Here is a 16,101-nt window from a genome sequence, read left to right on the forward strand (position 1 = left end):
CTTAGTTTTGGATAATTTTTCGAAAACTGGACAAGTATTAAGCATAATCCTCTTCCTCCAAATGCTGAACAGTCAAAAATATTCCATGATTTTGTAAAAATCCCACCAGGAAAAACCTGTAGTAATATTCATCAAATTTCTACAAAAGGAGAAAAAGTAGGCACTCTAAGCTTAAATGTAAAACGTGAGGATGAGGGGGGAAAAATCACACAGCAAACAGTAATTGGTTTAACTACATACAATAAAAATTTTTTGTATGCAAAAAATTTGAGAAGCAAAGGGGTGGACAGTATTGGTTGTAACAGACCATTATTTGTTACAAAAGCTTTTACAAATAATAAAAATCCTTATCTTCAGACTTGAAAGAAGTAATGACGGGAATAAATAAAGAAAAATGTATAAAAGCGTTTAACAGAAACGTGAAGTGAAGTAGAATAATGTTCAATATCCCTTGTAATCAAAGATTTGTGTATCTGTGTGTTTAAAATCCTTGCAAATGGCTAGAATCCATTACTGCTAAGGGGTGAAGAAACTGCATGAGTTAAATCAACTCCAACTTTGTGTCTAAAGCCACAGAGCTCTTGGCAATCATTCCTCCAAGAAGTCTGCTTCCTGAAAGTGGAAGCAGTATGGGATTGGAACTGTTTTGCAGATTGGTCATAGCATTGTAAAGGGTAATGGAAAAACAACCCAGCCCATGCAGGACACCTGGTTGGGGAGGGGGCAGAGGAGACAGCCGGCTGGAAGGCCACCTGCCAATGTACAAGCTGCCCATTACCGTGGCTCCTTCTGGTAAATTACAGCACCAGCAGAATGAATGCTGATCGCCTCGGCTTGCATGTTGGAATGCCCACCCACGTGCGCAGTCAGAGACTCCACTCCAAGAAAACACACGGGCCCACTGGTTGCTACTCAGGGACCAAACACCAGCTTAAAAGTGAGAGGCTCAGAGAAGAAGCGCTGGCATTACCTAACAGCTTGTTAGAAACGCATATTCATGGGCCCAATGTACTGAATCAGAATCAGTGGAAAAGGGGCTAAGGAATTGTGTTTTAGCAAGTTCTCGAGGTGATTCTTACACACATTAAAGTTTGAGAACAGAGCCTCGGAAGAGAAGTGTGGCATTACCTGAGAGCTTGTTAGAAATGCAAATTCATGGGCCCAATGTACTGAATCAGAATCAGTGGAGAAGGGGCCTAAGAAATTGTGTTTTAGCAAGTTCTCAAAGTGATTCTTACACACATTAAAGTTTGAGAACAAATGATGCAAAAGAAACCCAAAGCAGACTGACCCTGCATTTCTGCCCCCTGTGCATGAGGGCCTGACTCTGACCATAAAATCATAAAAGGGTTAGTAGTTTCAAAACGATAGAAACTAAGAAAAAAACAAAAATAAACCCACCACCTATCAGCCTCTCACATCAAGATATGAATGAACAGAGTCAATCTTTTATAAATTTGCTTAATTTTGAGTGAGCCAAGATCTTTATGCCATTGGAAACAAGGAAACTCATTTATTTACTAGAATGGCACTACAAACTCACGTTTGCAGCAAAATAATCAAACCACTATCCATCAAGATACAGTAAAAACATAAATGCACAGATTTAAGGATATGTGCTTCTCTTGAACTTTAGTAGCAAAAGGAAAACTGTTCTCATGCTCCTGACAACACTTATGCAACAGGACGCTGGGGGACCTGGGGACCTGGTGCCTGCGCCTTCAAGAACTCCTCGAGTTGTTCCATCTTCTCAGCTGGAGAAGAAAAAATGCTCACTGTTTCAAACTACTCCTTCATGGGGGTGGATGTGTGCTGGCAGTATCCTTTTTCGGGGTGGAAGCTCTGAACCTAGGACCTGGAAACAGCGGCGCGACCAAGCTGAGGCTGGCACGGGCAGTGAGGGGCCGGAATGCATCCCATCTCAGCCTACTTTCCCAGGGTCCTGCTTGGACTCCACTCACAAGGGATGCCCAGGGACCACATATAGCATACTGGGAGTTTTGGGAAGACGGAGGCTGGAAGGAGACCAGGTACGGCCAAGTAGCTCCCCCGTGGTTCCCTCCCCACGCACGTTTTCCATGCCCCTCACCTCGGGCGCGCTGCTCCCGGTGACTCGACGCCAGGCTCAGGAGCACGCTCTTCACCCGACGCTGGACAGCCGGCCGCCCGAAGACGGTGATTTCCACCAACTTCCCGGCGTGAACTGCGTCCACCGTCAGCAGGGCCTGGCTCATCCACTCCATTTCCGGAACCATGGCGCGGTCTGGGCCTGAACGCGAAAGGAGAGACTGAGCGGGGCACGGCGAAGGGCAGGAGGGGCTGGCCCAAAGGGGGCGGGACGGGCAGGGCAGGAAGCCGGGCACCGCGCATCACACGCGGCCCGCGCGCCCGGAAAGGGCTGCGGAGCGCGGCTCGGCGGCCTCTCCCGACTGGGGGGCCACCACCACGCCCCGGGTCGCGCACCGAAGATCGAGTCGGCCAGCCACGCCTCCAAAGAAAACACCAGCGGGTTCCTCAGCTCCTGCACAGGAAACCACCACGGTCGGGAGCGAATCCGTGGCGGCAGAAGTGGGAACCCCAGCAGCCCGTCCCCGCGGGCCTCGGCGGCGCCCGCGTCGTCGACCATGCTCGAACCGGCAGGCCGCGGGTAAGGGGCAAGCAGCTCTCGCGGGATTTGTGGAGGCGCGAAGTTGGGCCCTTTACGGCTTGCGGCCGGCCCCGCCCCCTCCGATGCGCCTGCGCCCTGCTCCCGGGCGGTCCCGTGGGCGCGGGCTCCCGGGGCTGCTGGTGTCTTCGTACCGCGAGCCGTGGCGTCGCACCGCTTTCTCCTTCGCCTGGAACCCCGGCGGCTGTCGGAGGCGCCGCCCAGTCAGGTAACGCCCGGCCCCGAGGCGCCCCGGTTGAGGGACGGTGTGGTTGGCTCGAGCTGGGTCCCGTCCAGGCCCGGTCCAGGTTCTAAGGTTCCGGTTCGTGGAATCTGCATCTTCTCTTTCATCTCCTGCCTCTGGTTCGTTACCGCTTCAGAATCATTCAAACAAGTGCGTCGTGTTTAAAATAACAGACGTCAGACGTGGTCATTCTAGAAACGTAGCAAGTGGAGACAAATCTCGTTTATTTCCAAAATCCTGAGACAACAAGTGTTGATGCACATTTCTTCCCAATGTTCTTAATTTTAGTTAAAAGTTTAAATTGTGAAAGATTTCACACATTTAAAAAAGTTGTAAAACACTCATGTACCCCCCTACCCCCCATTTAACAAGATGTTAATATCTCCCACATTTGCCTTGCTCTCTCTCCTTTAAAACAGATGTCGGTGAAGACCTTTCCTTCCCTCCCCGCAGGAAATCATGTCCTGAAGTTGGTGTGTGTCACCCATGCGTGTTCTTATACTTCTTCTAGTGCATTTCTACAAGTTTGGTAGTTGTTTTAGAATAGACAGCGTCTGCTGTACAAACGACTTTGTTCTTACAATTAGTTATGAAGTGTTTGTTTTTTAAATCTTTTTCACGGAAAGTGTCGATCATTTACATAAGGGGGATGGTACTAATGTACTGAATTCCCTCATCTGCATCATCTAGGCCTCTACAGTTGTCTGAGAGGAGATATTGAATCTAACTTCAGTGGATATTTTTAGTTCTTCAATTTAATTTAAAACGTCAAAATAATACATGCATATTGTAAAAAAAAAAAGTCTTGAGGATATAAGGTAGTGTATGAAAGTTCTCTCATATATTCTCCCTCAATCTCTTATTAATTCTTTTTCAGTGGTGTATACTGTGAATATCTTTTTAGTTTAAATTGTCTTTTCACCTTCTTTAAGGTTTCTTTTGATGAATACAATTCTTAATTTTAGTATAGTCAGATTTATCAGTCTTTAGGGTAAGTACATTCTGTGTCTTGCTTAATAAATCCTTTCCCGCCCTGAGGTCTAAACACATTCACTATACTTTTGAAGTTTCCATAACGTTTAAATTCTTGAACCACCTGTGGTTAATTTTTTAAATCAGGCATAATGTAGGGATATGATTTCATCTTTTTATAAATTGATAATTTTTTCCTTGAGCCATTCTCTTCAGGATGCATCCAACTTGAGGCCTCTTCAAATTACATCCTTGAAAATTTTCAGACTCCTGCATGTAGCATGAGTTAGTCACAAGGCTGGATTGTGGTAGTTAATCATTAGATCAAGACATACGTGAGAAAGGCAAGCTCAAGAAAAGTTCCTTTGGCATTCTCATCTGGATGGCAAAGTTTATTTCTGATTCAGTTTTGTTTTGGAAGTGTAGTCATTTGGGGTCTTAATGCAGAGACCCCCATATTAAGTTTCCTACACTTGGCAAGCCTTGAGTTTTATTAGCTGACCCACGCCAGCTTCAAAACAGAATTGTAAGATTTTTAGGTGTTAGCAGACTCTTCCAAGATGAATCAGTTTTGTCACTCTGTACCTCCAAGGCTTCCTGCTTTGACTCTGATTGGTGGGACAGAGGCATGATCTGAATACTGGCTCCAGCATTTTCTAGCTGTGTGACCGAATGCAAGCTATTTAAACTTTCTGCACCCCATAAAAATTTTTAAAATACTAGCAAGAAGACTTCCAGGGGATCGCTTGCTTTCATTTTATCTGCTTAGCCCTCGAAGAACCAGTCTGAGGGTATTTGGGTTCAGTCAATAGTATATGAGTGAACTGGTTTTGTAATTTCTCATTGAGACTCTTTGTTCTTCATCACTTCACTTCTTGTAATCTTCAGTTCCTAGATGACATCTCTGTACAATGAAAAATGTTTCAAAGCACAATGAACCCAGTTTTTTGGTACCAAAGAATAACATCAAAATGTATGTCACATATAGTTAGAGAAAAGTGGTCAAAATGAGGAAAATAAACTAGTAAGGAGATATTAAATCACTGTCACACTAGGAGCAATTACGCAGAAAAAGAATACAATAAAAGTTGTATTCTGAGCAATAGAGGACAATCTTCTAATGTTCAGGAGCATTTACAAACAGTAACTATATACCATTTCCCCTGGATGCATGGATGGATGGATGGGTAAATTAATAAATAAGGAGATACTATACCACACTGCTAAATAATATTCAAGTAAAGCAAGAAATGAAAATCATCACTGACAGGCTATTTAGAATATAACAATAATTTACAAAGTACATTTTTAAAACATGATGGACAGTGTACATTCTGAAGAATCTAGTTTTCAATCCCCTCTCATCTGTCCTGTCTGCTTCTGCCTGATATAGTTAACTGTTATTAGTTTTTGAGTTATCCTTCCATTAAAAAAATGTATAGATAAGTATCTGGGAGTTTTTACTTTAATTCTTTTTTGTAATATTACAGGTATTTTATTGTGCTCTTTTTGCACCAACTTCTTCATTTGAAAAACTCTAAACCAATGGAAAAATTGTAAGAACATTAAATTTACACTCAGTACCTTTCGTTTAGTTTCACCAGTTGTTAATGTTTTGCTTCGTTTATTTTCTCTACACATACTTTTTCATGAACTGTTTGTAAGTTGCAGGCATCATGACACTTTATCTCAAGTACTTCAACATTACCTTCTAAAAACAAGGACATTCTCCTCTATAACCATACAAAATTATTCACTCAGGAAATTTAACGTTGGTCTAATACGGTTGTCTAATATATGATCCAATTTCATTTTCCCCAATTTTTCCAATAATGTATAGCTAATATAGAGTCATTCTCTGTTGCTGTTATTATTGTTTAATGACATTGACATTTTTGAAATATTTCAAATTTTTTATTGTGGGAAATTTCAAACATACAAAGGTAGAGAAGATAGTATAAATGAATGACCAATATACTCATCCTACAACTTCAAAAAGTATCAACTCATGGATTATCTTGTGTGGAAATAAACAAAGATCACCCAAGTAGGAACAAGCGAAGGCTCTTTATTCAGAGCTTGCTATAGCAAAAGGGAGTTAGCCACCATCACTTGTGTTTGGTGGAGTGTCAAAACCAGGCAGAGGAGCGGGAAAACTTTATATAAAGTGGAAAAAAGGTTTGCCTGAAGGGGTAGGTGTCGGCCTGGGGAAACTGTAGGTGGGCTTACTAGAAGCGGGGCATCGTATGTGATTGGTTAGGGGGTGCGTATTTGGCTTTCCCCGTTGGTCCTCAGTTGACATTAAGGGCAAAAATTAGCGAAGCTGTCAGTTATTAATCAAGTCCTGGACATCTTGTGTTGACTGCCATAGGGGTTGTTTGGCTTCCTGGACTGCATGCTGAAGATTGTGGGTCAGAGTTCTGTTTTTATGTTTAGTCTGGCCATTGTCTGTATACTCAGTTTCTTGGTCCCTGTTTTTGACAATTCTCTCATTTGGTGGAGGTTGATGAATTCAGGGAAAGCCAAAGATCCAGGTCTTCACTGCTTGGAGATTGCTCAGCTGTCTGCATGGTCAACTGTATTGCAAGAGCTTCTTGCCCTTTTTGTTGTATCATCATGGAGATAACTGATGAGAGAATGAATGTAGAAGCATTTAAGACTCTGGATAGAATGTGTCAAAAGAAAATTCAGAGAGCTTTACTTGAGATGAATATTTTAAGTGAGAAACAAACCGTTCACAAACAGGGAGACTTCCAAACCAAAAGTGGCTTAAAGCTCCACTCTGAGCAGTTACAGCTCAGCTTATAAAGCATGAGGAGGTACATTGTTTTGTATTGTGATTCTAATTGGCTGCCAGAAACTTACATTCCTTTTAGAGCAGTAGTATTACATAAGCTTACTTTTTTACTGTAGCCCATTTGCTAGGTTATGCTGACATGAAGAAAGCTTTTGTTTAAGGTCAAAGTTTTGTTTAAGGTCAGAGTCATCATTTCAGGGAAATCAGGACAGCTTTAAGTTTTGATTAGATGACTCTAAGTGTTTGGTCTAGGTCTGTATTCAAACTGTGGCTTCCATTTTGGTTTCTCTTTAACTATGACAAAAACAAGAATTAATAATCCCTGTAAAATGCTTTGGAACCAGTTATCCTGACTGCTCCACCTAGGCCAAGAGAACAAATCCAATAGAACATGAGAGTCATGTGCCTTTTTCTTAAGGTGATACATAGCTCGTTCCACCTTGCCTGTTTCATTGATCCAAGTACAACAAGAAGTATAAGCAATGACAGACAGCACCATGGCTGGCCAGTAAGGAATCCACAGCAATGCAGTTGTCCATTGTTACTCATGCCAATGTGTTGAGACTGATCTCTGTTCCATCTGGTATTATTAATAACTTCTGCCAAAGTTTGTGATATGTTTCTTCCCATCTTTTCTATTTGCATGGTTCCTACCGATGGGGACACTGCCTTGACTGTTCTCATAAGTAATCAGTCAGTAATTCCCCTAGGTTGTGTGCCTGAATAATCAAGAATGGCCTCATTTTGGCACCCGTGTCTGGGTCAGGATTTCCAGCCTTGGTGATTTATAGAATTAGGGTCTCTGTATACAGACAAGTCTCATAATACTTTTCCTGAAGTGCATGAAATGTTAGTCTGAGGCAAACAGGACCAGGCAATATGGCCACAAAGGAAGCAGTATCCAGTAGGGATGTGGAAATCCAGGAAAAAAGGGAGTTCACGACATGAAGTTGGAGCCAAGGCCTTACATTAGCTGGGTGACATATTTGGATCTCTCTTAGTCTCTTCCAAGTGATCTTTGGCCCATTGCGCTATGAAGATTGTTGAATCCAAATTTAGAATTACCTTGGGTCAATCAATAGCTTGTAATAATTGGTTCTTCTTCTGGGAGAGAGGAACAGTAGCAGAGTCACAGATTGATTTAAGGTCAGTTGTCCACATAGGTGCAAATGGAAACACCGTCAGCTGTAATTCTGATGTTTTTATCATGGGGGTCAGTGATGGACAGCATATCCAGCAGTCAGTAAGATTGAGGGCAGTGGTTTCTGTTCAGGATAATCTAAGAATAGCATTAGAATGAGTGTGTTCTGACCTAACAGTTATAATAAGGAGGGAAAAGAGAAAAGGGTCCATTACGGGTGGATGACAGCAAGGGGTCTTTAGAAAATGAGAAGAATGATTATAAACAAGCAGACAAAAAAGAAACCAGCAATTAGATAGGTATCTTAGTCCAACAGCAGACCAAGATCTATCTGTGGTCCTCTATTTGTTCCAAAGGTCTGGGCTAGCTGTCTGCTTCCTGAGATTGGCTTCTGGAAGATCTCCGAGAGTACTGAGTTTGAGGTCCCATATTGGAGTAGTTTTCCAATTGTGTGCAATTGTGAATTGCCTTTTTAGTTGAGAAGCATGAACCCGAATAGTGACTCCCTGGGGTTTCACTGTTTCCTTGGTGTTAACAGTACCTGATAAAGGCCCTTCCAACGAGATTCAAGAGCAGTGTTTCTCCGATATCTCTTCCTGTTACTGAAATCTCCTGGCTGAGGATCATGAAGAGGCTGTTTAGGAAGACTCTGTGGGAGGGTGGTCTTAACCTATTGTGATAGGACTGGGTACAGTACGTGAGTCCCTTGCCATGTTTTGCCATGTCTGCATGCAGTCGGCAGAGTCTAGTGTCAGAAATGAAATCTCTAAATACGTGCCTTCCAGTTACCAGCTCACTGGAGGATAAGCAGTATGTGCCTGAGGGAGAGGACAGCATGGCCATAAGGGCTAGATGGGAGTACCTCTGGCCAGGTGAGCTTGAAGAGCTTCTGAAGGTTTTGCTCATTTTAATTTGAGGATGTCAGTTCCTCCTTTTGACCTTTCCAGAAATTGTAGTTTTTGAATAAGAGATGACACCTTACAAAGTTCTTTTATAAAGGTTTCTGTAAAGTGTGTGCCTCAATCACTTGATATAAAGGTTGGGATGCCCCAGGTTGGAAACACAAAATCAAGCAGCTTTCTAGTGACTAGAAAGGGTGTAGCTTTTCAGCAAGAAAATGCTTCAACTCATTCTGGAAATAGACATACAATAACTAAACATACTCAAGTCCCGTGAAGGGTGAAAGCTGGATAGCCCATCTGCAGGTCTTCATAGGGCCCTTGAGGCTTTGCTTCCTGGGCAAAGCCTCAAGGGCCCTATTTTTTTTCAGTATTATGGGTTTTTTTTTCAGTATTTATGTTTTTTTCAGTATTATGGTGTTGACAGGTGGCACATAATCTGAAAATAGCCTTAGTTTTCTTTCTAAAGTTTCTCCATCAATGTTGATTTACGATAATAACCAATTTGTCTTTTCCATGATGGGTAGTTTCATGGAGAAATTAGCAAATAGCCATTTGAAATCATTTGGAGCCACCAAGTGCCGTCTTGAGAGGGCCAGAGATTACCTGAGCAAAGGGTACAACCAACTTTTCCCGTTCTTCCTTTTCAAAATTGGGGGCTAAATGTTGATATTTTATAACATCCTTTTATATTAATAATTTATCATTTGGAGGCTTAGATAGGATCATAACTTTGGTTAAAATGGTTTGTTTGACATAATGATCTGCTAGAGCATTTCCTTTAGCTTCCATATTCTCTCTTTTTACATGAGCCTCGAATTTATAATAGCCCCCTCTCTAGGAATTAGGAGTGTGTCCAATAGTTCCTTAACTTGTCCATGTTTTATGGGGTTTTCAGTAGAGAAAAAAAAAACCTCCTTTGCTTCCAAAGCATCCAAAAGTCATGTACTACTCCAAAAGCATGCCTGCTATCAGTATGTAGGTGTACCCTCTGGTCTTTGGCTACTTGACAAGTTCTAGTAAATGCAATCCCATCTAGGCTGAGTTTTCCTCAGTTAGAGGACTAGACTCTAAAGGACAGCTTACATTAGTGAGAGCATATCCTGCTTGATAGCCTTCACTTTCAGTTTTGAGGTTTAACACAACAGCAGATAATGTTAAGGTGGGGTTCTCAGGGGAGCTCTGTTAAATCTGAGCAGGGTATAGAGCATTCCCTAACGGAAGTCACACATTCAGGAGGCTCCCCTGCTTCTGGTAGGAGAGGCAAGTGGCAGGACTCAAGGTATTGGAGGGTGAAGAGTCACACGAGGGGGAGAAGAGGCTATTTCAGAACCTCGTAATGGGTTAAAAGGCTGTTACAAAAGTGTGTGTTCTCAGTCACCAGAAATATCTGTTACAACAGGAGGAACCATTAGGTCAAGGGAGAGCCTAGACCTAGTTCAGCAGAAGCATCAAGTTTTGCAGGGGCAGCTGATCTGTTGCCTTAGGACTAGGGGGGCACGCATTTGCAGCTGGGTCAGTAAGCAGTGAGTTTTCGGTGGCTCCCATGAAGTTCAGTTAAAAACCCCAAGAGCGGGCTTCCCTGGTGGCGCAGTGGTTGAGAGTCCGCCTGCCGATGCAGGGGACACGGGTTCGTGCCCCGGTCCGGGAAGATCCCACATGCCGCGGAGCGGCTAGGCCCGTGAGCCATGCCCGCTGAGCCTGCGCGTCCGGAACCTGTGCTCCGCAACGGGAGAGGCCACAGCAGTGAGAGGCCCGCGTACCGAAAAAAAAAAAAAAAAGTGCTGCTATGAATGTTGAGGTACATGTATCTTTTCCAATTATGACAACCACCATTTTAAAACCTAACATATGCTTAACTATATCAAAGTGTTGCTCACACAGCAATGGTGAATGCTGTTGTCAACCTTTTGTTTCAAATTTTTAATGACTGTATTGGGTCCGGCTGTTAAACGTGACTGCACTTTCTGCGCCCCTGAGATGCGGGTCCCAGGAGCGGGTGTGTAGCCGGAACGCACAGAGAGCCCCGGACAGCCCACAGCAGAGAAGGACAAGGCCCGCGCAAGGACTCACTCAAGCGCGCGCGCAGGATGCAGTGAGTGTAGTATGGAGGCAGCCCATTGGACCAGCCCCGCTCACAGCGCCGCGTCCGCCAATGGGCAGCGGCCTGGGCGGGGCGTCGGCGCGCTGGCGCCTTGAGCAGCGGCTGCGTGGCTGCCCTCGTGGACCAGTCTTCGACGGCATCTCGAGTGTGCAGGGCCTGCCGGAAGACGACGGAGGTGCCGGATTCTGTTCGCGGAGCCATGTCTTGGCCGGAAGCCGGCGCCAACGCCTCCTCCTGGGTCGTTGCTTCTCGGCGGAGTGCAGCGCTGCCTCGGGCTCCGGAAAGGCCGGAGAAGGAGCCGAGCCAAGGCGGTCGCGGAGGCCAGAAGGCCGGCGGGGGTGGCAGCTGGAGGGGCCACTCCGGCGTCCAGCAGCCCGTGGGCGCTGGTTTCCGGGAGCCGCCTCTCTCCTTCAGGCTGAAGAACGACTGGGTGGGCGCGGTGATCGGTGAGAGCGGAGGGCCTGCGCGGGCGGGCCGGGTTGGGTGAGGCGGGGCGGGGCCTGTAGCTTCCCCGCCCCGCCCGCCTCGCCTCCAATCAGCGGTCACTAGGGCGGCTCGGGTCCCCACCGGACCTTTCTGATATGATTTGGTGGTAGAGTGATGGCGTTTAATGCATCTCTGTATAGTTTATAGAGATGATGTTTTGGGAGAGCCAACTCTTAGACTTATGAAATCTTTGGGATGAAAGGTCAGAGCTTTGGCAGCTTACCCCAAAATGAACAACAATGGAGTCAGTCCGTTTGAGCACCGGGGAGAGCCATTAACCCAAGATAAGAAGGTGTAGGGTATTAAAGGGCTGCTCGGAACATTAGCCATACCTTGCACTTAGTTTCTGTTACTTGAATATGATTAATCTGCCGAAAACAGTGTTCTTTTTCTTAGTATAGCGTGAGTCTTACAAATTCGTTTTTGAAAAGCATCTGGAAATGATCGGAAATAAGGTTTGTCCCCCTTTAAATGTGGTAAACAACATACATTTACAGTATTGTTGACCCTAAGAACAACGTTGTGTAGTAGATCTGCAGAAGGTTTTCATATTGCACGACTGAATCTACCTCTCAACAGCTATTTCCCCATTCCCCCATCCCTGGCAGCCAACAGACACCTCGTAGAAGTGGAATCTGCAGTTTTTTGTGATTGGCTTATCTCAGTGTAATGTCCTCAGGGTTTATATGTGTTGTCACGAATGGCAGGATTTCCTTTTAAGGCTGAAAACTTGCATTGTATGCATATGCCACGTTTTTTTCATCCAGTCAAATGTTGACAGAAATTTAGGTGATTTCTGCCTCTTAGCTACTGTGAATAATGATGAATACAGGAATGCAGATATCTTTCTGCGATCCTAGTTTCAATTCTTGTGTATAAGGTCCCAGAAGTGGGATTGCTGGATCACATGGTAGTTCTATTTTTAGTTTTTCAAGGACTCTGCATACTGTTTCCATAGTGACTGCACCAATTTACGTTCCCACTCACAGTGCATAAGGGTTCCCTTTCTCCACATCCTCGCCAACTTATCCCTTGTCTTTTTAAAAAAAAATAAATTTATTTATTTATTTTTATTTTTGGGTGTGTTGGGTCTTCGTTGCTGTGCCCGGGCTTTCTCTAATTGTGGTGAGTGGGTACTACTCTTCGTTGCAGTGCATGGGCTTCTCATTGTCGTGTGCGGGCTCTGGAGCACAGGCTCAGTAGTTGTGGTGCACGGGCTTAGTTGCTCCGCGGCATGTGGGATCTTCCCGGACCAGGGCTTGAACCCGTGTTCCCTGCATTGGCAGGCGGATTCTTAACCACTGCGCCGCTAGGGAAACCCCATATCCCTTGACTTTTTGTTGAGAGCCATTCTAACAGGTGATATCTCATTGTGGTTTTGATTTGTATATCTCTGATGATTTCATCATCTTTTCCTGTACACCTGTTGGTCATAAATATGTCTTCGAAGAAAGGTCTATTCAAGACCTTTGGCCATTATTTATTTATTTATTTATTTTTGGTAGTACGTGGGCCTCTCACTGTTGTGGCCTCTCCCGTTGCGGAGCACAGGCTCCGGACGCACAGGCTCAGCGGCCATGGCTCACGGGCCCAGCCGCTCCGCGGCATGCGGGATCTTCCCGGACCAGGGCACGAACCCACGTCCCCTGCATCGGCAGGCGAGCTCTCAACCACTGCGCCACCAGGGAAGCCCTGGCCATTTTTTAATTGGACTTTTTTGGTTGAGTTGTGTGTAATTGTGTGTTCCAGTTTCTTCACATCCTTGCCAACCTTTGGATCCAATTAGTCTTTCCTTGGCCTGGTGGTGAATCCTTATTATCTACCTCTGGGAAAGGAACCTCCTACCTACCACCCACCACAATTTGGAATAGAAAGCGCCTGCTTCCCTTTTTCCAAACTGAAAGTGATTACTGAACCCTAGGAGCCTTTGTTTGGATGATTTGGGAAGAACTAGAGAAGGCTTTGAGCAAAGTCGGTAGTAGGTTCCCCATAATTTATTTCAATTTTTTTATAAAAATTTCTTTATTTTTAAAAACAGGGCGTGGTGGGTCAAAAATAAAAGAGATCCAGAGCTCAACATACACCAAAATACAGGTAAATTATTTGGGTTCTTAAATCCTTAAAGAGGATGAACTATGGTTCATTCTTAACTCTAATTTCTCTTCAATTATTAACTTACTGTTGTAGCTTAGGTAAGTTGCCAAAGCTCTTCATACTTCGTTTTAAGAACTCACCTAAGCTGTAGTCCATTCATTATATCTTAGATGCTGATTTATAGCAATCCTGTATTTCCTTTACACTTTTATTCTATGTGAGGTTGAGTGCGGGGGTGGGACGGTGAAGGGACTTATCTCACCTATTTTCCCCCTTGTATCTAGATAATAAAAGGGGACCCTGAAGCGGAAGTAAGAATTTTTGGCACCAAGGCAATGCAGAGCAAAGCGAAAACAGTGATAGATAATCTTGTTCAAAAACAAGAAGACTACAAAACAGAGCCCAAAGTTGGTAAGTAAGTTTTGCCCACTAAAGCCCTGTAAAATTTTAAGTGTTTTATTCAGCGTTATAAACCATATTATAACTGCTTTTCCTGATAACAAAGCTTTGGCTTGCCATCATTAAATCTAGTCTGTTACAGAATTTTTTTCTATGAAATCCAGGATACTTTTCCTCAAACTAAGACACTTAATATCTGCTGTTAAGCCTAGCAGTTTTACTTTTGAGTAAAAACAAAATAACCTTTTAATACACTTCACTGTTGATGGTACAGCAAGGATTAGTCCTGGCCTCCTGTCTGTGGTCCCTTCCCTGGAATGTGACTGACTTTGAAAACTGCCTAATTATTTGATATTTTAAAAAATCTCAGATCTATTTGGACTAGAGAAAAAGCCATTATTGAACTATTTCCAGAAGCAACAAGGAGAAGAGTCTTGGGTTCAGATGGCAGCATTGCCTCTTAGTGTTTCTTGGGAAAGAACCTCTAAAAAGCCTGTAAGACACTGTTTCTTCTGTTCATCTGGGGTAACATCTGCCACACAGAATTACTGTAATGATAAGTGATGTGTTATTTATTATCAGACACTGGTCTCTCATGCTTTTTAGCTGCTCCAGTAATTTTTTTTTTGCATTTCAGAAATCTGAAGTAAATAACTGGCAAACCGTGACCGGAATTGTCACGGCACTGTTGTACTAAATTCCTAAATTTAATGTTTCAAGCATTATTATTGTTGGGTTATTAAAACAGAAAATAATAAAATTGTTTTGGATTTTATACTGGTAGGATTTGTTTAGAAACTAATTTGGAATATTTTTAACAGATGTTGCTGTTGTCCAACCTTCGGATGGAAAAGGTGCAAGTAAAGATGTTTCAGGAAATCAGAAATTGGTTGATTGGGATAAGTTCCGAGGAAATATTTTGAAATGGAGCAAAAAAAAGTGGGCAGGTTAGTGCTGGATCCCAACACTTACATGTGGTATTGTTGTTCCTAGTAATTGAGGTTTTTAGCCTCTATAAAAAATGAGTTGCTCTTAGTAATGAAATCTATATGCAAAATGACAGTAGAATTTGAAATGCTGCAGTTAGTCTCTAGGACATGATATGTCTGTGTTGTGGTTTACGTTACAAATGGAAAGTTAAAACTTATTTATACCTTGTCTTATTTGAGGTAACTCACTGCACATGTTTAATAAAAATAGAAAATCGGGCCAGAAGGGAAATGAAGTGAGTAAACATGCCAACCAGGAGTTAACATTTTGCTATGACTGAGCAAAAATTGATCTTGGAGTGTCCTGGCCAAGAAGGGCAAAATAAAAAGGGAAAAACATTTAATAAGATCATACAGGAAGAAATGGGTTTTTTTAATTCTCACTTGGAATTATATATGGAGTATAATGTTCTACCTTATTCACTGAATTTCAGAGTAAATTCAGGCATTAATTTAATCAGAATGAGGCAGTGGGACAACATCATTTACTTAAAGTTAAACAGTGAACACTTCCATGTGACAAATATTAACAAGGGTTCATTCCACTCTGGTGGTCAGCCTATCCCATGCCATCTCAACAACATGTGTTGGGAGATTTGGGTGGCGCCGGGGAGCAGAAAAAGGATTTAAGTTTGGTGGAAGTAGGATAAGCATTTAAAAAAGAAAACAAAGTAGCTTCAAAGTAGAGGATAGAATAAGAATAAATATTTTATCCCTAAACAGTAATGGGATGGACCGTCAAAGAAAAGAAAGTTAGCTTACTATGAGAGAAGATTCATCAGTTGTGATGGCTGTGTGTCTTGTGAAGCATGGTTTCTTTTCTTTTATATATAATTATTAAAGATCTCTTTCTTGGGTGAAAAATGTAATTGAAAGACAAAGCAAAAATGGAGATCTCTTAGAGGCTGGCAGAAGCTTTGCTGGCAAAGTGTGGGACAGCTGTCTAGAACTGTATCTGTGCAAGGTGAACTGATACATATTTTAGTTTGATTTCTGTTGCTTTGAATAAATGTCAATGAAATGTAAATGCTCATTAATCATCCAAGTTAAAATTTGGGGTTTTGTCCCAGGTTTACCTCCAATTAAGAAAAACTTTTACGTGGAGTCAGAAACAACACGTTCAATGTCACAAGACCAAGCAGACAATTGGAGGTGAATAGTTTTACTACTTTTTATTGAGTATTTATAGAGTTATGCTGGTAAATTAACCCATTAGGAAAAGATTTGAAATGATTGCACTTGAAACTGTAGCTTCCTATTCAAAAGAAAACTTGGGGGTTTCCCTGGTGGCGCAGTGGTTGCGAGTCCGCCTGCCGATGCAGGGGACACGGG

General features: G+C 43.1%; 2 protein-coding genes across 2 annotated transcripts in view; one reads left to right on the forward strand and one right to left on the reverse strand.

Moving 5' to 3' along the window:
- Positions 1-1,674: 1,674 nt before the first annotated feature.
- OOEP (oocyte expressed protein) lies at positions 1,675-2,626 on the reverse strand. Its single transcript, XM_024132941.1, has 3 exons — positions 2,464-2,626; positions 2,090-2,269; positions 1,675-1,754 (listed from the first exon to the last, which is right to left on the reverse strand). The coding sequence occupies exons 1-3, from the start codon at positions 2,624-2,626 to the stop codon at positions 1,675-1,677; spliced, it is 423 nt and encodes a 140-aa protein (XP_023988709.1).
- An 8,374-nt stretch (positions 2,627-11,000) lies between these two features.
- The window catches only part of DDX43 (DEAD-box helicase 43), a 13,978-nt gene continuing 8,877 nt past the window's right edge, over positions 11,001-16,101 (forward strand). Inside the window, exons 1-5 of the mRNA XM_024133074.1 lie at positions 11,001-11,247; positions 13,326-13,381; positions 13,666-13,792; positions 14,602-14,727; positions 15,816-15,921. Of these exons, the coding sequence (XP_023988842.1) occupies positions 11,001-11,247; positions 13,326-13,381; positions 13,666-13,792; positions 14,602-14,727; positions 15,816-15,921 (662 nt within the window). The remainder of the gene's footprint in view (positions 11,248-13,325; positions 13,382-13,665; positions 13,793-14,601; positions 14,728-15,815; positions 15,922-16,101) is intronic.

This window comes from Physeter macrocephalus, chromosome 10, assembly GCF_002837175.3.
Source record: "Physeter macrocephalus isolate SW-GA chromosome 10, ASM283717v5, whole genome shotgun sequence".
Lineage (NCBI taxonomy): Eukaryota > Metazoa > Chordata > Mammalia > Artiodactyla > Physeteridae > Physeter > Physeter macrocephalus.